This window comes from Lepidochelys olivacea (assembly GCF_965140295.1).
Source record: "Lepidochelys olivacea isolate rLepOli2 genome assembly, chromosome: 5".
Classification (NCBI taxonomy): domain Eukaryota; kingdom Metazoa; phylum Chordata; order Testudines; family Cheloniidae; genus Lepidochelys; species Lepidochelys olivacea.
Genome location: NC_140415.1, coordinates 26,574,621 through 26,597,173, shown reverse-complemented (window position 1 = coordinate 26,597,173; position 22,553 = coordinate 26,574,621). Strand labels below are relative to the sequence as shown.

The following is a 22,553-nucleotide window of genomic DNA, read 5'->3' as shown; positions in this document are numbered from 1 at the left end:
TCTTTGTCCCTGTGTTTTATATGATCATTCTTACTGAAGACTGAAACAAAGTATTCATTTAGTTTTTGGGCTGTACCTAGACTATCTTTAATCTTTACCCCATCCATGCTGAATAATGGACACACTTCTTTTCTTGTTCTCTTTTTATTCATATGGCTAAGGAACCACTTACTATTTGTTTTAATTTCCTTTGCAAGGTCTAACTCAGTTTGACTTTTGGCAATTCTCACTTTATCCCTATACTTTCTGATTTCTGAGACATACGTTTCTTTGCTAATCAATGTTTTCTTCCATTCCTTGTAGGTTCTTTGCTTACACCTAATATCTTTTTTGAGGTGATTATTCATCCAGTTAGGTCTGCCAAGTTTTTTCCCTTTACTTGGGATGCCAATTCCAGATTTTTTTTGCATATTTGACTCGAAGAAATTCCAAGTCTACTCCACATTTATGTCCCTAAACTCTTCAATCCAGTTTGTCTTCACTAACTAGCTCCATTAATTTCTCAAAAACCTGCCCTTTTGATACAAGAAACCTTAGTTACTGACCTGTTTTTAATGATCTTTCCATTTAATTTAAACTGCACTGACTTGTGATCACTCAATCCAAGTTTATTTTCTACAACCAGCTTGTCTATAACATCCTCAGTACTTACCAAAACCAAGTCTAAAATAGCATCACCTCTTGTTGATTCAATGATTATTTTGGTTATACATACAAACTTTTCTTTTGACACATGTACAGATTCTAAGAATCTGGGTTCAATTTGTTGCTGATATAAATTGGGTACAACCAAATTGGCATTCAAAAGAATGTATGCGCTTATGCCAAATGCATTCTGGCCCTGCATTTCTTATTGACCTACTGAAATTAACCTTTCATATGGATTTTATGTATCACATATGGGATACTTTCTTCAAATGAAGTAAAATTTCTTTAGTGGCCTCCAGGCAGCACTGATGGCTACACATAGCTCTATTAGGGAATTCTATTGTATGTAATAGGAAACCATTTGGTATAATTATAATTTTACAGCACCAGAACAGAATGTAGTACCATTTATCATCACCAATAGGCTGATGAGTATTTATATTAAAAGTTTCCTACAAGATACTCTTGTTTCTTCCCAACTGTCAGATGAATAAACCCATCACATCTTAAGGGATACAGCAAAAGAGGAGTACATATGAGATTTATAAAACTGTCTGGTGATTTAATTACTTGTTTATTTTTATATATTATAAGAAGGCTCAACAATAAAAATTATTTCAAGACATGTTAAAAAACACCTAATCAAATCCCGCATGTGACTCTTAGTTCAAATTTGTAAGGCATACCACATCAGTGATGTTTAGTATTTTCCTGGTCATTGCTTCTTTGTCATTGTGGGGAGTTGGAGTAAACCAGAGTTTCTGGAATGTCTCATTCACCAGTTTCTAGAGGGAAAAATATATAGTCAGAGATACATAACTTTATCTTGACATAAAGGTTTCCATTTTATTTCCCACATAAGAGTATAGACTTATTGATGGTGTGTCATTTTACACAGAATTACTGGAGCTAAGTGAGGCCTTCTAGAAAGAGAAGGTTACCTGAGCAAGACCTGTATCTCTATCTTAGAAGTTGGATTCCCAGACCAGGCCTGAGTCACCTGGGGCCTCCAAGCTGTATCTGAGGTCACCATTGCCTGGAAGGACATCTGGATAATTATTAATGACCAATGGAAATCCATGCTGCAGAAAATCTACACTACAACAACATTTGTGGAAAATGCCATTTTCAGCATTTTACTGAGAGATTTTGTCAGACTGGGAAGAACTGTTACAAGTTTCAGCAGACCATTACTGCAGTTTCCTGGTGATTCATCATCATCAGATATATATCACTAGATACAGTGAAAGCTTCACTCAGCCAAACAGAACTGTTAACTTCTGTATAGAAAAGAAGAGAACTGGATTCTTCAGCTAAAGTTTGATTGACGATTCCTGTCTGAATATGCTGGTGAAATTCTTACTATCCAGTGTCTATATAATAAGAGGAGCTGGTCACAACCTCTGTGTTTAAGTTGCTTAATACCGTCCTTTATAAAGGACTCATTCTTTAAACTGAAAACTCTCATACCTCCACTATTTGCAGTAGGCCACTGATACATGGCATTGGGCAAGCACTTCAGACTAAAGAAATGCCTTTTCTTTGTCCTGTGAAATTCCATTCAGCTTTTGCTAAGATATAAACTGTTAAAAATCATCCTCTCTCACCTGTGCCTTGCAAGACTCAGGAAAATTTGGGCAGCATGCCAAAATAATAACTGAACACGGAAACATTCTATGACCAGGCTGCCACTGCCACAAAAGCAGTAACAACATACACTGTACTGGAAATACTTAGGAGCTGCCAAAGCAGCTGTAATAGGGTGGGAGGAGAAGAGAGCTAGGCTAGGTTCCTACCTTGGACCCAGCACATGTCCCCAAGTGGCCCATGCCTCTTTGGGTACCCTGTTAGGTAGGAATCCCTCCAACTCTAAGTTGGGGGCCTGGGAAGGGAGAAAAGAGAAAGCAAAGCTAGGTTCCCCCAACTCCAGTTATGGCCCTAGCAGCTCATTGGGGCACCACATGTGGCAGGATCATCCGCAACTTTTGGGAGGTGGAGAAGGAGGAGAAAGCCAGGCCAGACTCCCCTGCCATCGCAGAACATAGATCCAGCTATTCATTCCCACTCTTTAATTACATAATCACACTTTTTTTTCCATAGGACCCCTACTTCATTCAGTATACAGAAAGGACAGAATTAAGGTAACATAGGCACATGTAAATCTAGCATTTCATAACTTTTCAGTGCTTGACTTTGCAACCTAAATAAAGTGCCTTTAATGTAGGTTTTTCTGGGTTTTTTAAATGCAATCATAGAAGTGTAGAACTGGAAAGGACCTCAAAAGGTCATCTAGTCCAGTCCCCTGAACTCAGGGCAGGACTACATAATAACTAGACCATTCCTGACAGCTGTTTGTCTAGCCTGTTCTTAAAAGCCTCCAGTGATGGAAATTTCACAACCTTCCTACAATTTGTTTGAGTGCTTAACTACCCTGACAGTTAGGAAGTTTTTTCTAATGTCTAACCTAAACCTTCCTTGCTGCAATTTAAGCCCATTGCTTCTTGTCCTATCCTCAGAGGTTAACAAGAACAATTTTTCACCCTCTTTCTTGTAACAAACTTGTATGTCCTTGAAAACTTTTATCAGGTCCCCCTTCAGTCTTCTCTTCTCCAGACTAAACAAACCCAATTTTTTCACTTTTTCCTCATAGGCATAGGTCATGTTTTCTAGACTTTTAATATGTTTTGTTGCTCTCATCTGGACTTTCTCCAATTTGTCCACATCCTTCTTGAAATATGGTGCCCAGAACTGGACACAATACTTCAGCTGAGGTCTTATCAGCGCAGAATAGGGTGGAAGAATTACGTCTCATGTCTTGCCTACAACACTCCTACTAATGCATCTCAGAATTATGTTCTTTTTTTTTTTTTTTTTTTGCAACAGTGTTACACTTTTGACTTATATTTAGCTTGTGATCCACTATAGACCCCAGATCCTTTTCCGCAGTACTCCTTCCTAGGGAGTCATTTCCCATTTTTTGTGCAATTAACTGTTCTTTCCTAAGTGGAGTAATATGCATTTGTCCTTATTGAATTTCATTCTGTTTACTTCAGACAATTTCTTCAGATAATTTTGAATTTTAATCCTATCCTCCAAAGCACTTGCAACCCCTTCCAAATTGGGAGGATTTATTTATGTCAGTAATCAGATAGATACAGAGTGGAGATAATTTATATTTGCAAGTGGAAAAGAAGAAATAAATCTAAATATTTTTATTTTATTTCTGAGCTCCCTTATTTTTTAAACAAAAATGGAGTAAACACCACGTCTGACAGGAACCTATCAATATCATTGTGAATTTTAAAAAAAAGACATTTATTTTAAAAAGTTAAAAACAAATAAAAATTATACATATACTAAAGAAACTCTGAAATGCTTCTAAGGAAAAATCTATTTATTTATTTCTCAAGATAAAAGAAAACTAAAATAAACCGTAATTAAAAACTTAAAAGAAATATTCTACCCTACCTTAATGCCCTCTTCATCATTGACTCTGCGAATCATTTTCACGCACATCTCTGTAATTTTGGGAAATGTTGGCTGTTCAATGCAGATATCCCTAAGAATCTTTATAACTCTCTTTCTGACACTGATACCAGTATCCTGATGGGAGAAAGCAAAATACTCTTGAAAAAAAAAATCAGAAGTGAGAATGAATTTAAGTATTGTGTGCATTAATATCAATTAAAAGTTATCAAGCCTGACTTGCAAAACATGTTAAAATAATAATTAAGAAATTCTAAATGCACCTATATGAAAGACAGCATTACTGTTTGGTAACACTACTTCATTCCAGAGGTCCTGTAGGTCCTGGAAGTCAAGTCCTGTGAATACTGCATTGTTGCCCCATTCTACATTCTCTCCCTCAAGAGCTCTGCATTTGTTCTGGTATTAAGGATTGGTCTAAAATCTATCAGAGCCTGATAACTCTGCATATTAACTGGACAGAGATTACACTTCCTTCCTTCCCAGGAGACTGGCTTGGGAAGCAACAAACTGACCATTAAAATGCAGATATTCTGCATGAGAGACACAAAATGGGTGAGGTAATATCTTTTACTGGACCAACTTCTTTTGGTGAATGAGAGAAGCTTTTGAGCAACAGAGCTCTTTCTTCAGGTCTGGGAAAGGTACTTCAAGTGTCACAGCTAAATGCAACATGGAACAGATTGTTTTAGTATAAGTAGTTAGCACATATTCTAAGAGACTATTTAAGGTAGTGGTGGCCAGTTAACACCTCTGCAGTCATAGGACAGAATGGGGGGTTAGTGGGTTACAGATTGTTGTAATAAACCATAAATCCAGTGAGTCTGTTCAGTCCATGATTTTTAAGATCTAGCAGAGTTATGAAGTTAAACTCCCAGGCTCATCTTTTGAAAGCGTTGTGCAGGTTTCCTTTGAGGTTGAGGACTGACAAGTCAGACAGAGAGTGATCACTTTGTGAAAAGTGTTCACCCACAGGTAATAGGGTGTTTTTGTATTTTATCATTTTCCTGTGAGAGTTCATTCAATAGCACAGTGATTGTCTGGTTTCACTCACATAGTTGTTATTGCGGCATTTAGTGCACTTGATGAGGTATACCATGTGTTGTGATAGGCTTGTGTTTAAGAGTAAGGCCACTGGGCTATTTCACTGTAAATTACATTTTTGATTATTGTCTGGATACATTGTAACACATGTTTAATGCCTTAAATTATAACAACAAATGATACCAATAACTAAATCCTCACTTGACAGTTTCATATTTTAAATGATCAGGTTTGTACTCTTCTGTCCCAAGTGGGCTACAGCAGGCTCTCTTTTTTGTTAACCCTCATATTCAATATGTACATGAGGCAATCTAATGGTGATAGTGAGATGGTGAGGGCTTCTAAATGTAGATCACTCCAAGTTCTAAATCTCTATGTTATCAGATTCAAACTGCAACTTTCCCAATGTTTAAAAGAGAAATCAGCTTGTGCTCTAGCTTGCTGAAACTCTCAGATACGATAAAGATATTATTGATTAGAAATAAATGGCAGAAATATATCTGACTCTAACTGAGGGAGTTTTCCCATCTTTTGTTACTCAGGTTTGCAATTTGGAGAATCTTAGTGGATTCTTCCATTCTTCTTAATACCCAAAGAGCAAAGTACTTTCCCTCCCTCCAAATCTGCACTCATTCAGAAGATGGCAACTATTTTTTGTCCAACTGCAGACACTGCCAGTGTAACCTGTCTTTTTGTGACCTTGAGATTGATTTTCTGCAATATGGTCTACCATAAATTGGATTATACCTGAAGATCATTCAAAACTTCAGCTATTGCAGTGTAACATAATGGTGTTTTTCATAGGTAGCATATTGCACTTGAATTCCAGAGACTGCACTAGCTTCCAACAAATTCATGTTTAGGTGCATTTAACACAAAAAACTTGCAGTGGTTAGGCTGCTGGTGTGTTAAGACCACTGCCTATCATGCTGACCAATTCTGTCTCGTTTCCTTGTACTTCCCCATCAGTCTGTCTGTATCCATCTATTGTCTCTTTCCTTGTACTTAGATTGCATGTCTTTGGGGGCAAAGATTATTTTTTCTGTTCATTGTTTATACAGTGGTTGGCACAATGGGATCATGGTCCATAACTAGGACTCCTAGGCACTATAGTGATACCAACAACAATCACCTTTAATATTTGGGTCTTATATGTCTTAGAGTTCTCTCTTCTCCTGTTTTATCCCTATAGTTCAGATCAGTACCCGCAATGTTCTGAGAGCAGAGCTCTCTCACTGTCAGATTATTGGCTCTAGAACTTAACCTTTTACACCACTCTTGGTTTGACAGACATAGAAAAGATAGATCCTAGCTTATCTACTTTCTCAGGCTTAATCTACGGAGATGGAAACATAGGAATGAGAAGTTTAGGCTTTTAGATTTAATATGCTACAAGTTCTTTAAACAATGACACAGGGTCACACTGAATATTTCTATATGTATTTACAAGTGTTTGATATATACATGTTCCTAAAGCCTTCCAAATGCATGTTTAAATCAAAATAAATAACTTGACATGCAAAATACTAATGCTTTCTCACTGTTAATTTAACATGTTCATGTGATCTATCTGAATATCATAAACACATATACAAAATAATTGCTCTTTGGCATCTGAAAATGTTTTTACAATGCCAAAAATTAAAACAAAAAAATGTATAGGTTTAGCTTCTGACCCACTAGTTCCTCATCAAAAGCAACTGTTTCAATTCACAAGGTTAGTCTGGTGGGCAGAATTTTTAGTTTTGATTCCCCAAAAAATCTATACAAGTTAATTTACTCTAGGAACTGGGATGCTATTCAATATAATTAAGCATATAAACCCAGTTAAAAATGTGTTTACAAACATCAAAGTGATTTCAAAAGTGACCATACCAGTATTCGCTCAATGAGCATGTCATAATACTGCTCAGCAAGCTGAGGTCGACAGAGCACAAACCGACCAAGCAACTCCACAGCTGCTTCTCGTACACTAGTGGAGTTATCCATTAACCGTCCATGAACACCTCGTTGCATATCCAACTAAAAATATAAAGGGAAACACGAATGCAAAGTATGGAAAAACAGAATTTCTTTTAAATGTGAATAGAAGAATGTATGTACATTACAGATAGTTTCCTTTTTTTACCCTGGCGAGAATGCTGGGGTCTACAGCAACAACCTCAGACAAACACTTCATGGCTTTTGTTCGAACAGCAATCGCATTTTCACCAAGCACACGCAGAATCTAATAAGAAAACAGAAGTGACATTTTAAACGCTTTTGGAAAGTAGCAAGCAGTGTTCAATGCAAGCAAAAATACAATGGAATAACATGCAAAAGTCAAACTAAAATGAGAAAAAATCAACTACCAAAAATCGAACAAACTTTTAGAAAGTGAGGGGATACATGTGAGTGATGACTTTCCTGCACTGACATTGGAGCCTGGATTCTCCCTCACTATGTTAAGTTATAACCCAAATGTTGATCCATAGGGTCCATCCATTTATTTTAGCTCTGTTTTTCCTATCCACGTCACTTTATTATCCTCCAAACAGGATTTGTGCACCCCAACTTTGAGATAGCTCTATTAAGTGGATCAAAGAAAGTAATGTGACCCAAAGCATTACCTGGAGCTCAAATGTATCACCATGTCTACATGTTGTGGGGGGGAGGGATAGCTCAGTGGTTTGAGCATTGGCCTGCTAAACCCAGGGTTGTGAGTTCAATCCTTGAGGGGGCCATTTAGGGATCTGGGGCAAAAATTGGGGATTGGTCCTGCTTCAAGCAGGGGGTTGGACTAGATGACCTCCTGAGGTCCCTTCCAACGCTAACCTTCTATGATTCTATGTTAGTGCTCTTTTCCCAGCCAGAAAGAAGGAACATTAAGGTCACTTGGTCAAACCATGACCATCAGCATGACAGCACCATTCATTGCAGGCAAATGATTGAGCTAGTTTGCATGGTCCAATTTAAAATTTATACAGTTATATGAATGATCTATGAAGACATGTTTTATGAGGTCATGTTGCCAATCAGGCATGCATTTTAGATAGATAAAATCTGTGAAAAGGTTTCAACATTTTGTAGTTATCTTTTTATTGTGCCCATCTAGTTGATGGATCTCTACATATGCACAAATAAAACAATGTATGTACAGTATGGTATATGTACAATACATGCAGGAAAAAAGAAAAATAAGCACATATGCTATCAATACATAACATGAAAACATGTGGTGTTATCATGACCTATTAAATACCTGTGCTCAACAATGAACAGACATTGCACACTACCCCATAAGTGTTTGGAACCAGGAAACCAACTGTATTTCACAGCATTAAGACTTCTGGCACAGTTTACCTGTGTCAAATAAATATCGAAGCTCTGGGCAAACGGCCTCATAGAGGCCAAGTAGCGAACAATCAAGCAAGCATCTTCATAGTCCACAGTATCAGAATTCATCCTGCAACAAAATTAACACAATACTTGTTAGTTATTTATTAAAAAACAAAGAAAAATGCTTATAAGTCAAATGAGCAGGTAACAAACTAAATCCACAATTACTGAAACTTACTTCAATGTACTGAACTGAGAGGGTGCAGTTTTAATGATACTGCGAAGAAATTTTTTGCGACCTTCCGCTCTGTGCATGATTTGTCCTGTTGTCTCAACTTCTTTTGCATGGTGAGTTCCTTCAGATGAATCCTCATCCTTCTGAGATTTCATTGCTTTCTCTGTCTCCATAGTTGTGTCACGGAACCACTGAGCTATATAAAATTTCCGAGAAAACTGGAGAAATGCAACAAGATTGGCAGAAAAAACAAAGAGAGTGATTATTAATAGTTCCTTTTCAAGTTGTGAAAAAATTAAATTGGGTCCAGGCAGGTATTAGCCCGGGGTTCAATGCTATTCAACATTTTTGTTTGAGACTTGAAAGGCAGAGTGGAAAATATGTTAGTCTAATACAAACAATACCGACAAGAACCAAAGGATTATCGTAGATGAACAGTATATGTGGACGTCTACAGTGTCAAGTATGGCATTTATGAAAGTCAGTCTGAATGCATCAAATACCAACTAAACAGTGTGCTCCAACTAGAATTTAATCAGTGGCAGGCAAGGACCATTATAAACATTATGTCTGAAATTCAGTAGAATGGGTCTACTAAGATTTCAACTACTTTAGAGTGATGCATGCTATGAACAGTTTTGGGATTGGAACGAGGATGTAACCAAGGCACAAGTATGTCTGTCTAAGAGCCTTGGGGAATAAACCATCCCGTTGATGAAGTTCCATTTATATAGACCGAATACATCCAGAAAATTGAAATTTACCAGTAATGAGGCATCAGTCTCTGTGTTTTCATCCAAATAATCTAGCAATGCCTTTTGCAGCTGCTGGATTTCATCTTCTCCTCCTGAAACCTGTAATATGTAGCAAGATACATTCATAAAATATAATATCTCACAGTTGCAAATATGATCAAGAAATCATGACACACACATACATATAAATTAATGTAAAGTAAAAGCACACAATTAATTACGTTGACAATAATTCCAAACTAGTTAGATAATTTCTGTAAATAAATTATCACTAAAACTGCAACACACAAACCAGATTATACATGAGAGACATTGTCTGGCTATGCCGGAAGAAGGACAGGAGACATTCGATGTGGTTTAATTAGGCCACAGCTATTCTTAAATGTCAGAGTACCTGGTAGATAAAAGTGTACAGTGCAGGTAATTCCATAATCATTTACATATACCTGGGGGTGAGGACTGTTGTCAGCCCTAACACTTTACCTATCCTAGTCCCCAGCCAACCCGATGCTGGTACCTCACCCACCATCTCCCTCAAACGAGAGTTATGGGGGGCTATAAAGGAGGGGGAGTTGGCTCCCTGCCACACCAATAATAGGAGTACTGAACTCCCTCCGCTCCCCATTTCCACTCCTTTAAAGAATATCTCCTTTAAATCCTTCACCAAACCATTTTATCTGATCACCATATCCCTTCCCTACAGAGTACCTACACTGGACATCCACCCCATGCTTCCATAATGAGTTGCAATATCATAGCCTAACCTCCGTTTCATGTCCACCACCACAAAGCCCTAATACACTGTGAGGAAGGCGAGAAACCACTACCTCGCCTTGGTCAATCTGGCGGAGAGGGAAAAAAATCCTTCCCAGCCTCCTCCCCGGCCCTCGAAACAAATGAGGAGCACAATGCCCACAATGGATGATGACAAAACCTGGTATTTAAACTACTTCCATGGGTGAGAGGGTAGGGGCTGTTCCAGGGGTCCAGGTAAAAGAGGGCTTTTTTTGTACCAGTGTGGACCTAAATAGTTTCCCTTCTCTTCTGCTCATTGGTCTGAAGTTGCTGTAGAAAATCACGTCACACACCTTTTCCTACAAGCCAGACAATGGCCACTATCACTTAACAGAAACAACTGTAGAGCAGAATGTGATAGATGAAAATAAACTGCCTTCCTAAAATCTTACTGGGTTAATATTCAGTCTGTGATGTTGCTATGGCCCCTGTTACTGGGAAAAAATGCCAAAGGATTTAAATCCCCCAAAACAGTCTGACACACAGACAAATCAAGAAATATCACATCAGTTGTCTGTTGGGTTACAAATGTTAGACACTGGAACGGCAGGTTGCTTAGGCCACTATGGCAAAAAGGCAGGAAAAAGAAGGGAGAAGAAAGGGAGAAGTTGAGAGAAATAGTCTCATTAATTTTGACAAAGCAAGGTTATCTGTTAGTAACTGTTGTCCCAGGACATAACATCTACACAAGCACCATTGATTTCATGTGCTCAAATATATCTAAAAAAGCAGAGCTCATTGGGGCTGCACAAGTGTACCTTCAAAGATCTGAACATTGGCAGTGACGTTATTAAAGGAACTAAGAGAGGATACTCTGAAGAGTGGAGATTTGGGTGGGAACGTGACTCTGCATAGGCATTTATAATAAAAGAATGGTTACTGTAAGAAACCTTTTTTCACCTTTTAGAACTATTTCTGTAAATCCACATTCTTAGAAGATTAGCAAGATTTCAATTTAATTAATATTAGTCAACAAGATTTAGATTGAAAGCTCTTTGGGGCAGGACTCTTGTCCTTTTATTTGTTCTATGAAATGCCTAATAAAATTTGAGTGCTTAAAAGAATGAAAAAAACAAAGCACTAACTACCCAAGAGGACAGCTGAACAGATTGCATAACTACTTGCCCAAAACGAGCATCAAATTCTAATGCTAAATCAAGAGAGCTGTGCTTTGTAAAAATAGGAATGAACTCCAGGAGCAAATGTACAAATGATCAGGATAAGAATGCCATTTGCAAAATGGAGATAATATTACATAAATCTTTTGTAAAGTGCTTCAAGATCTATGGATGAGAAGCATTACACAAAGCCAGATTCTAGCCTGCAATTTATCAGGTACATGGGCTTATTGCTAAGGAATGACATGGGCATCTCCCATTGAGTTGTGGCTGTTCCTTCCCCTCAAACAAAATCATCTGCACTTTGCATTGGATCACAAAGATCTATTTCTGGATGACCCCAAGACAGACATATCCTTTGGAACCTGCATTGGTCAGTTCCTACCCATAGTTGAGGTGGAAATATGTTTTGAGGGAGTATGCAACTGCGTTCTGTAGTCCTGGAAGATAAACTGCTGAGATCTGTATGTGTTGCGATACATACCAGTTACATAGTTTTACTGACTTGGCACGTAAGAGGTAGGGTCCTGCTCCTCTTTGCCAATTGATATAATAAACAGATACTGTGTTGTCCAGCATTATTCTGATTGGGTTGCCTGTGATGTGCGGGAAGTAAGTCCTAGCAAGAATAACAAACCTCTCTGAATTCGAATATGTTGATATGGAGGATCGCCTCTTGTGGGATCCATTTGCATTGAGCAAGTCCTAAAACAGTGCACCGCAGCCTAGCAGGGAGGTGTCTATGATGATGATCCTTGTGGGAGGAGGCAATGAGAATGGCACTCACTCACACACACACACTTTTATGGATCTTTCTATCAGTTTGGAGAATTAAGGACCCTATGAGGTACGGACACCCGCTTGGACAGACTGTGCTTCGGGGTATAATCGGTTCTCAGCCAAGCTTGAACCTGCGAGTATAATCTTACTAAGGGTGTCAAAAATGTACGATTTGCCATGTGGCCCAGGAGTTGCAGGAAAGCCCTTGCTGTGATTTGTGGGCTCTACTATATTGTTGAAACAAGACTGCACCTAATGGTGAATTTGTCCAGGAACAAGTATGTTCTTGTGGTGGTGGAATCCAGAGTGACCCTGATGGAATCTATACATCGTGTGGATGTGTGTGTAGACTTTTTCACATTGAGACAGAGGCCAAGAAAAAAAAACAGCGATAAGATGGGATAAGATGGTGGGAGGATGCAAAACATCCTCATCTGGAGAGGAGAAAGATTTATGGGAAGGTGGTATTTATTTGTCCACAGCTGGCTCTGGCTGCTCTGTAAGATCAGGAGCAGGACCAGAGGATGCTTCGGTATCGGAGGGAGTGGGCACCTCAGTGGTACCTGTGTAAGGATGGGATGTCTCCTGACAACCATACTGAGAGGGTGATTTTCTCCTTCTCTTACCCCATTTTTTGAGGGTCTGGATTATTTTAAAGGGTCCTCAGGATCTTTACTTACCGTCGAGCTCGCTGAGCAACCAAATTCAATGAGCAGGGGGGTGACTTGGACCCCTGCATCCAACAGAAGGCTCCATCAACAGAATATTTAGTCTGTCTCGCCTCAATTTTTTAGATCTGCCCTTAAATCCTGAGCAGACTTTACAACTGGAGGTGATGAGACTCTCTCTCAGGCAGTGGTCACAGCTTGAATGTCCATTGCTGTGGGGGAAAAGACCTGTGCCAGTTCTGGCAGGGTATGAAGCCACGGGATAACCCATTACACAAGGACCCAGGTTAAGACCCGAGAGAAAAAAACAAAGGCCCAGATCAGGCAAATGTAAGAGGGGAAGGAGGAAACTCCCCCCACGCTCAAAACTATGCTAAATTAATGAAAAAATGGAAAAGATATAACAAGAAAAGAATTACTAAGAAAAAAAGATAAAAAATAAACTGTCAGAAGATACAAACAGCAAGCTGCGTCGTTAGCTATAGCAGACACTGCAATGCTACATCTCAAGTCGCAGACAGCTGAGAAAGAACTGGGGCAGTAGAGAGTCTGCTTCCCCTTCTCCTCCTCCACATACACACACACCACAGCATGAGGACATCTACGACTCAAGCCAAGACTTGCAGACACTGCTAATGAAAATCTCTTATCAAGAGTGGACAGGTGTGCACACATTCTGAAGTGGAATACTCATAGGGACATTACTCGAAGAACTGAGTAGGTACTCAATTTAAGTCTCAAGGTATACACTTAATGAGATCCTTTCAAATAATTTTTTGTTCTTAGAATGACCAAAGCCTGATGAACCTCAAAATGCTATGAAGGTTATGCCAAAATAGATGCCTGATGGCCCTTGCTGTCTAGATCTTTTCAAATACATAAATACATACATACACAAAAAAATTGTGGAACTGATACAGATGTCGGTGACAAAGCCTTTTTCAATATTCCTTAAAAAAGTAGTTTCCATTTCCAAGAATAACATTTTTTTTATTTAAGTTTCCTGGCTGTAAGATATTTCCCTTTTTAAGCACTCAATGTAGTTTACTAGGGTGCAACAATCCTATCTGCCATGTGAAAAGATTGGATCTGGATTCAGAACCCAGTGATGAAGCCAAGATAGAAGCCCAAACACCAGGAGTAGGAAGAGAAGTAGCTCCAATTACAAGCCCATGAGATCGGAGTAACAAGGATGTTGAGTCCAAATAAGAGCTGCTAGAGTTACCCACACAATCTAGTCCCTAAGAAATGTCCTTGATAAGGTCTGGAAGCAGAGGCAGGAAGGAAAAAATATACAGTTTTGCCCCAGTTCAACAACAGAGAATCTAGCAGAGAACCCAAATCTGCTCTTGAGCAGGAAAGTGGTCACTTCACACCGTTTCTTGTAGCAAAGAGGTCTCCATCTTGTGAGAAGAGACTGAACCACCCATGTTGCTCTTGATGCCTGCAATATACCAGCATATCATTCTTTTTTCCTGCAAGATAAAGAGCAGTGTAGTGATTCTGGAGAAATACAACATTTCCAGAGAATTATCACTTGGCATAAATGTCTTAAGTAAGATGACTCTTGTTTACATTAGTACACAGCTGTGGTATTGTCCATAATATGCTTTCTTGAAGAAATGCTTTTCAAGCACAACATATTGCCCAGTGCAGTTTCATTTCCCATGAATTCCAATGACCAGGCAGAGATGCACTAAGAGGAAAGAGAGGAGCACTGTGCCAAAGCGCAGATATCTACCTCTACCACTTCCTATGGAGATTGGGGAACTGAAAGAGACCCCTTTTAGAACATTCTTCTGTACTACCCAGTGCAGCATTCTTAGAATCTTTGCCGGTATTGAGACAAGTTAACAAATTCATCCTTCCTGGAAGAATAATTTGTGTTGAACCAGTGATGTAAAAGTATTATTTGATGTTTTGCACAGGGTGTGACGTAAGCTGACAGTCATGAAACCCATAAGTCTCAAAAAAGACTGAACAGACTTTGGTCATTTAGTTGATAAATATTCTGAATCTCCATAAGTTTCTCCTCTGGTAGAAATACAGCTGCCACAGAAGAATCTGAAGTGGTTCTTATGAAAGTCATTCTCTGGTGGAGTTACAGCTAATTTCAGATTACTAATCCTTAAGATTGGGAGTGAAACTGGGATCAAATAAATTTGAAATGACCACTGAACTCCAGTTCTGACTGTGCCTGACCCAGCCAGTGACCAGGAAAAAACAGACATAAATCCATAGGCATTTTAAATAGACAGCCTAAAACTAGGTATTGTAGAACACTCATGGCATAGTGGAGAGCCAAAAAAGGAACACCTTGTACTGAAAACTGTTGCCTCCCTCACAGAAATGGAGACAATTCTGATGAGTAGCACTGACAGAACCTTGGGAGTACATGTCCTCTAAACAGAGCTCCAAACCAGTCCTGATGGCACAAAGAAAAGTTGACTGATGCCAGATTCATCATTTGGAAATTGAACCTATAGCTATACTACTTTAGTTTTCTCAAATGCATATGAAAGTAGCTCTAACTAAACAAACATATCTGCTCCTTTTGTGAGTTCAGACATCTGCTGACTTTAATAATTAAAATTATTTTTACTCCCCTTAGAGAGAGAGCAGTGAACTGGATTCTATTCTTTCACGTGCATCACCACCACACAGTGGAACAGATTTGTTCAGTAGTTTTAACCCAGTGAAGATAAGGGGTTGGCACAAGAGCAACTGAGGCCCTAATATGACCTGCAGAATCCTTACTGAAAATCATGTGTGAGGCTGAAAGAATCCAGTCTTGATTCTCAAAATCCAGGATGAGTTTATAGGGCTGGTAGTTAGAAAACACATTTTTATTTATAATCTGAGTACATCTGATGAAGTCTTAAAGAGATAATAAAGATGGACTCCCCAAATGGCACTTTTACATAATGACTTTTCAGAGCAGAACAGCACCTCAGACATTTTTAATGCCTCCATCTGTGTTGTTATCTAGGCACCAAATCATATGGATCTTATATATACCTGTTTTAAGATTCGAGCTATGGATCCTTGATCCATTTTGCTAGTGACCGCATCTTTCCTCAATCTTGCAGCTACAGTTCCAAGATAATCAAGTGATGCCACTCTCAAAGCCATCTCTGTAGACTTGTTACTGAACTGATGAACCTAACAAAAGCAGGATAAAATGTTATCTACTCATTTCTGTACCTGCAGTGCTTTTCATAATATACTACTTGATCTTATTCAGAAATTCATCAACTAATAAACTGAATAAATTATATCATTTACAATGGCCACTTATTTATTTGAAGCGTTGTTGTAGATGTGTAAGTCCCAGGATAAGAGAGAGACAAGGTAGGTGAAGTAATATATTTTATTGGACCAACTTCTGTTGATGGAAGATACAAGCTTCACAGGGCTCTTCTTTGGGAAAGAAAATCAGTATGTCTGAGCTAAATACAAGTTGGGACATATTGTTAAACATAAGGGGTTAACACATGTCAGACAACTTAAAATGAAGTGGCCAATTGAGGATTAGCAAGCAGTGAGGTGTATTACAAATTGTTGTAATGAGCCATAGAATCAGTGTCTCCGGAGTCCATGCTTTTAAGTATCTAGCAGAGTTATGAATTTAAGTTACTAAGGATATAATAATAAATGATATTACCTCACTACCTTGTCTCTCCAATAACCACACATATATAATATTTTAAAATTGATATCAAATTCATTTCCTTCACCACTGGGCCCCTCCCTGCAAAAATACTCCTGAGATTTTTTTCCTTCTAATCAAACTAACTAGAGAGGATGCATCTTGTTCAGTGGATATATAAAATGTGTGTGTGAGAATATTATACTTATTTAATCTACCTGCCATATGTACACCAGTGAACTGCAAGCTACTATCTAGCTGGCTTAATCAGGGGCATGATTATAAATTATTTGTGCTATTGCCCAGAAACAGGCCCAAATTACTGCTTTAGTCTCGTAACAAATGTCTGCCAGTACTACTTACCACAGTGACTTATGAATTTCAGACAGACATTCTATACCAGCTAAAATGTTTAATTTATTTGAATCATAGTATTCTCTGTGTTAATGTGCTACATGTGCAAGATGACTAAACTACTGAATAATATTTTTGTGCTATATGAGCAGCCCAGAGAAGCTATCATCTATGAATATCTGCTGATGTTCGTGGATTTTACCCAATATGAGTCTATGCAGCTACTGGGTGCTATGGACTGGAATTTTAATGTGAAAAATATCCCCCACAGAACAATATAAGTGACCTCCACTGAGCAACATAGTCCATGGTGTCACTTTTTTTTTCCAAATTACCTATAAAATACAATAATTTTCCAAACTAAACTTCACTATCTGTATACTATTCAGCATATTATATAATATACTGATATACATCAGCAAAAAGTTCTTAAATGAAGCATGAACATTGTATACCACAAATACACATTTAAATATTAATAAAAGACTATGTCAAAATAAACAAGTTTTCATGATGATGAAAAGGAATTATCATCAACATTATGGCAAATCCCAAAGGGACATAGTTGGCTTGTAAACTGAGCAGCACCAATCTCCAGCAAGGTCCTTCCGCCCTCTGGCTGAATGATCAATCTCTGTCCATCATTGCCACTCTTATCTTGGCAAAGCCAGAAACTTCATGTGGCATTAGATGTGGTCACCCTAATATCACCAGATCTTTACCTTGGGACAGCTTTTTGAGAAGATGGCTAAATTTAATAAGAACGTGCAGCACTTTATATCACTATGATAAATTAGAAATACTGTGGTCTCTTACCAACAACCTTCCTAATAAGCTAAGTAACAGCTCAGCAGCAGGCCATTCTGGCTTGTTGACCGTGGAAAGAAGATCTTGAACAAAGTTCTCAAACAGTGGCCTATAATCCTCTTCTCCCTGTTTACTACCACATCTGTTTAAAGGAAAACAATGAAAATGTTATATAATAATCATGTACTAAAAAGGGTCAACTTTTTTTTATTTGTTCCAAAGTACAAAAACGTGTATTTCTAAAACTAGATAGGACTGAAATGTCAACAGAAAGAGTCATCCTAATCTAGCTATGTTTTTCAGTAACACATCCTATAAAGAACAGAGAGTAAAAGTAGCTAAAATTTCATATTAAAAAGTAGGACAAATGATGGTAGCCCTTTCAATACTCCACATTACCATGAAAGAGATCTGGGATTCATTCCCTGGTCCAGTCTCTTATTTCTTTATCTAGCACTGGTTTCAACTACTGGAGACACAGTTTCCTTAATACTTTATGGGATATTAACGTATAATATGTATTATAACAATTTTACAGACTTTTCAGATATTGACTCAAATTCTACATGTGTGCTGGCTCTCATCTCTCCTCCAAGGGTAAGAAAAAAGGCCTCAGTCTTCGGTGAATTTGATACTCTGTCATCTAAAGTGAATGTATGTTGAATGGATGAGATAAGCCTGAAGATCTTGCTTGTATCTGCAGGGTGAATACATTAGATATAATAGGGTTTCAAGTCTGCATACAGAGAATAAATTAGGTTCCCTAGTTCATACTGGAATAGTGCATTTAGGAGGTATTCTCTCTCAACTCAGTCTCTGGCCTTAATATAAAGGGTGATATGAAGTCTTGGTATCTCTGGTCCATAAACAGCAGGTGCAGTGGAGAAAGATCAGATCAGAGCCTGGCATGCAATGATTTGGTAGTGTTTCAGAGGTATATAGTTTAATAAAATAATTAGGTTAATTTCTTTTAAAATAACTCTAATTAGTTCTTATGGCAGTACAGTATACCTTAAATACTTAATCCGTAAATCATGTTTCTCTTTCATATTATTGCAACACCTTTGGTGAAACCTAAAATTTTCCTCTTTGTATTATGTGGTATAAGCTATTGCATGTAGATTCTCACATGTGTAAACAGCTCCCTGCAGAATTTCTGTTGTATAAAAAGTTCTGTGCAAAGAGCTAACTGTCGTGGAATTTTAAAGTACTTGCAAGTTTCTTTAACTGGAGCTATCTGTCATATGAAAGTAACTAATTTTTCCAGATTTTCTGCAAAATTTATAAGCTTGAACTACACTTCAGGTGCTTGCAATTTTGCAATTGCAGGTTGCAGACTTTGTACAAGATTTGTGCAGAAACCTTAGTGACTATCAAGACTTGTTGAACCTCTAAGAAGTTCAAAATTCATAGCTCCAGGCAATTGTTCTCAGAGAGGCTTAATGAAGAAAACAAATGTGAGTTTTCTTTTTAAGACAGAACTTCACAAAAGAGTATTCATAAAATGAAAAATCTTTTTACAATGTCCTACATTTAAAAATACCATGTCCAATTCAAACTCCAACTTTCTCCACAAAAATTTCTTTTGATTAAAATTTCAGAACTTTAAGGAGTGCCAAATTTCAGTCTATAACAGTTAAAATTGTAATTATGAATGACACATTAAAACACAATTAAACAGTGTGATAACACTTACTTCTTAAGGAAAATGGAAAGGAAGTTTTGTGCTGTTCTCATGGCTGTTTCATATGAGTTAGTAATAAGGACATCTTGATCCACCTAAAAATAATAGCAAAATTCATTTGTTGAATGTACAATATATGAAAACATGAACCTCCAAACCATCATTTTCAGTACATCATGTTATTATGCAGGACACACACATGAACACTGCTTCATGGGCTGGACCAGTGTCACAGAACAAGTACATATGCACACTCTTGTATGAAACAGTTTCATATCTCTTTAAAGGGTCTTACTTTTTTGTTTGACTCCTCTTCTGAATTCGAATCCTTCTCCACTGATGGCAGGTGCACAACACACTGAATAAGCTGTAGAACCAGTGCAGTTACCATCTGAATATACATAGGCTCTCCATCGGTATCACTACTGTTTAACCTGTTGGAGAAAACAAACAGAATATCATTACAGTTAAGAGGGACAATACAAAGGACTTTTAACTCTAACTCCTAACTACCTAAACTATTAAAACCTGATAAGCAAAGTTCACTGGGTTCTAAATGAGTACCCACAGCTTTACCAACTATTCCACTGTAAAGGAAAAAAACAAAATACAATAAGCACCATTCTTGTGAGAGCCGTACAAAATTCATTCTATCCTATACAGATTATTGTACAACCCTCATCTCAGTAGTATGTAAGCTGCTTCCAATAGCGCATTAAGCATCTATTATGTGTTTGTACTCAAAATGTTTTGTACTCATTATGCTGACTCCAAAGCAACAGCCAAAATTATTCTCAGATCTATGACATTATTAGATCATGAAGGTATATAAGTCATTTTGGCATGATAAAAAAAGGTTTCCTACCTCTCGTAACTGTTGTTCTTCAAGATGTGTTGCTCGTGTCCATTCCAAATAGGTGTGCGCATACTGTGTGCACAGTCGTTGGAAGGATTTTCCCCTAGTGGTACTCATCGGGTCGACTGTGGAGCCCCCTGGGGGTGTACATAAATCCCCGCCAACCTGCCACCTCTTCAGTTCCTTCTTGCCGGATACACTGGCAGAGGGGAGACAGGTGGGTCTTGGAAAGGACATGAGCAACACATCTCGAAAAACAACAATTATGAGAGGTAGGTAACTGTTTTTTCTTCTTCGAGTGCTTGCTCATGTCGATTCCAGGTAGGTGACTCCCAAGCCTTACCTCAGAGTGGGGTCAGAGCTCACAGAATAGCTGATTGTACTCTAACAGGGTCTGAGCATGCGAGCTCGGAGGCGTTTAATCACGGAGCTTCCATGCGATGGAATGGAGAGACTGAAGATTAGCATGCACTACCATGGTTCTGGGTGATCAAGTCCGGGAACCAGGCGCATGGTAATTGGCGTGTCCACCAACAGGCCTAAAAGCATGGCGACCAGTGCTGGTGAGGCCACGCTGGTGCTGTTAAGATCATCGATGCTCCCTCCCTTCTGACCTTCAGCAGGACCTTGTGCACAAGCAGGAAGGGCGGAAAGTATATAGTAGATCAGAGGTTCTCAACCTTTTTCTTTCTGAGCCCCCCCTCCCCCACCATGCAATAAAAAATTCATGGCCCAGCCATGCCAGGACATCTGATTCAGGAAGGAGACAAACTGGTGATGCTTCCTGTTTTACTTTGTTGCAAACAAATCTATTTCAGGAAATCCCAACTGTAGGAAGATGTTGATCACAACATCTGGGTGGAGGGACCACTCGTGGTTGTGAAATGACCTGCTATGATGATCGGCCAGTTTGTTCTGGAAGGTACAATGCCTCTAGACATATCAAATGGGCGATGCAGAAGTCCCACAGTTTGAGGGCTTCCCGGCACAGGGGAGAGGAGTGAACACCACCCTGCCTGTTTATGTGCAATACCACTGACATGTTGTTGGTCAATACTGATACGTATCTGCCCTCCAGATGGGCCTGGAATGTCTGGCAAGCAAGGCAGACCACTCTTACCTCCGTGATGTTGATGCGCAGCAAAAGCTCTGTCTGGGACCAGAAGGCGTGAGTCCGCCTAAGTGTGCTCCCCAACTCATCACCGATGCGTCCATTACAAGAGACAGTGAGGGTTGGGGCCTGGAGAAGAGCACTCCTGTACACACTGCTTGTGGGTCGAGCCACCACCTGAAGAACTCAATAACCGGGGAAGTAAGTGTGATTAATTTGTCTAGGTGGTCTCGATTCAGCCTGTGCACAGAGGCTAGCCAAGCCTGAAGGGGACGGAACTGCAGCCTGGCATGCTGTACTACAAGTACAAGCGGCCATATGGTTGAACAGCTTCAGAAAATTTCGTGCCACAGTGGAGGGTATCGTCTGAGTTCCTCTATGATGGCGCCCATGGTGAGAAAGCAAGTTTCTGGAAAGAATGCCTGGCTTGACTCCACAGAGTCCAAGAAGGCTCCGATTAACTCTGTTCTCTGAGTTGGGGTTAGGGTTGACTTTGCTACATTCAGTATGAGGCCGAGCCTGTGAAATGTCGTCCGAAGTAGGCTTACCTAGACCTCCACTTGGTCTCTGGAGGAGTCTTTGATTGGCCAGTTGTTGAGGTACGGGAATACTTGCACCTGCCATTTCCACAGGAAGGCTCCTATGACAGATATGCAATTGGTGAACACCCAAGGGGCCGCCGAGAGGCTGAAGGGGAGAACTGTAAACTGATAGTGAGTGGTGTTGACCACAAAGCAGAGGAATCATCTGTGGGGCAGGATTATGGACACTTGAAAACACGCACCTTCAGATCGAGGGCGACATACCAGTCCCCTGGATCCAGGGAGAGAATAATGGAACTTTACCTTCTTTATTAATTTGTTGAGGTTTTGCAGGTCTAGAATAGGTCTGAGTCCACCCTTGGCCGTCGGGATTAGGAAATACCGGGAATAGAATCCCCTGCCCCTGAATTCTAAAGGGAACTCCTCTATCGCCCCGAGTTGTAGGAGAGTTTGAACCTCCTCCATGAGCAGTTGCTTGTGAAAAGGGTCCCTGAAGAGGGATGGGTTAGGAGGATGGGAAGGCGGGAGGGAACAGAATTGGAGAGAATATCCCAATTCTACCATGCTCAAGACCCATTGGTCTGAGGTAATTTGTGCCCAGGCATGGTAGAAATTGGATAGAGGATTCACAGGATGGGGGCAGAATCTGGGATCTGAACTGGTGCATTGCCCCTGGGTGCACCTTCAAAAGTTTGGTTTGGAA

The 22,553-nt window shown here is 39.2% G+C and overlaps 1 protein-coding gene across 4 annotated transcripts in view; it reads right to left on the bottom strand.

Moving 5' to 3' along the window:
- The window catches only part of NIPBL (NIPBL cohesin loading factor), a 294,436-nt gene that overhangs the window by 42,078 nt on the left and 229,805 nt on the right, over positions 1 to 22,553 (bottom strand). For 3 of the 4 annotated variants that reach the window (XM_084629342.1, XM_084629345.1, XM_084629344.1), the window contains 12 exons: positions 19,637 to 19,775; positions 19,354 to 19,436; positions 17,667 to 17,799; positions 15,866 to 16,009; positions 14,224 to 14,322; positions 9,496 to 9,585; positions 8,735 to 8,949; positions 8,521 to 8,623; positions 7,307 to 7,405; positions 7,054 to 7,200; positions 4,117 to 4,251; positions 1,335 to 1,433 (listed from right to left, as the gene is read on the bottom strand). In XM_084629342.1, the coding sequence (XP_084485468.1) occupies positions 1,335 to 1,433; positions 4,117 to 4,251; positions 7,054 to 7,200; positions 7,307 to 7,405; positions 8,521 to 8,623; positions 8,735 to 8,949; positions 9,496 to 9,585; positions 14,224 to 14,322; positions 15,866 to 16,009; positions 17,667 to 17,799; positions 19,354 to 19,436; positions 19,637 to 19,775 (1,486 nt within the window). The remainder of the gene's footprint in view (positions 1 to 1,334; positions 1,434 to 4,116; positions 4,252 to 7,053; positions 7,201 to 7,306; positions 7,406 to 8,520; positions 8,624 to 8,734; positions 8,950 to 9,495; positions 9,586 to 14,223; positions 14,323 to 15,865; positions 16,010 to 17,666; positions 17,800 to 19,353; positions 19,437 to 19,636; positions 19,776 to 22,553) is intronic. The other variant, XM_084629343.1, reaches the window with a different exon arrangement.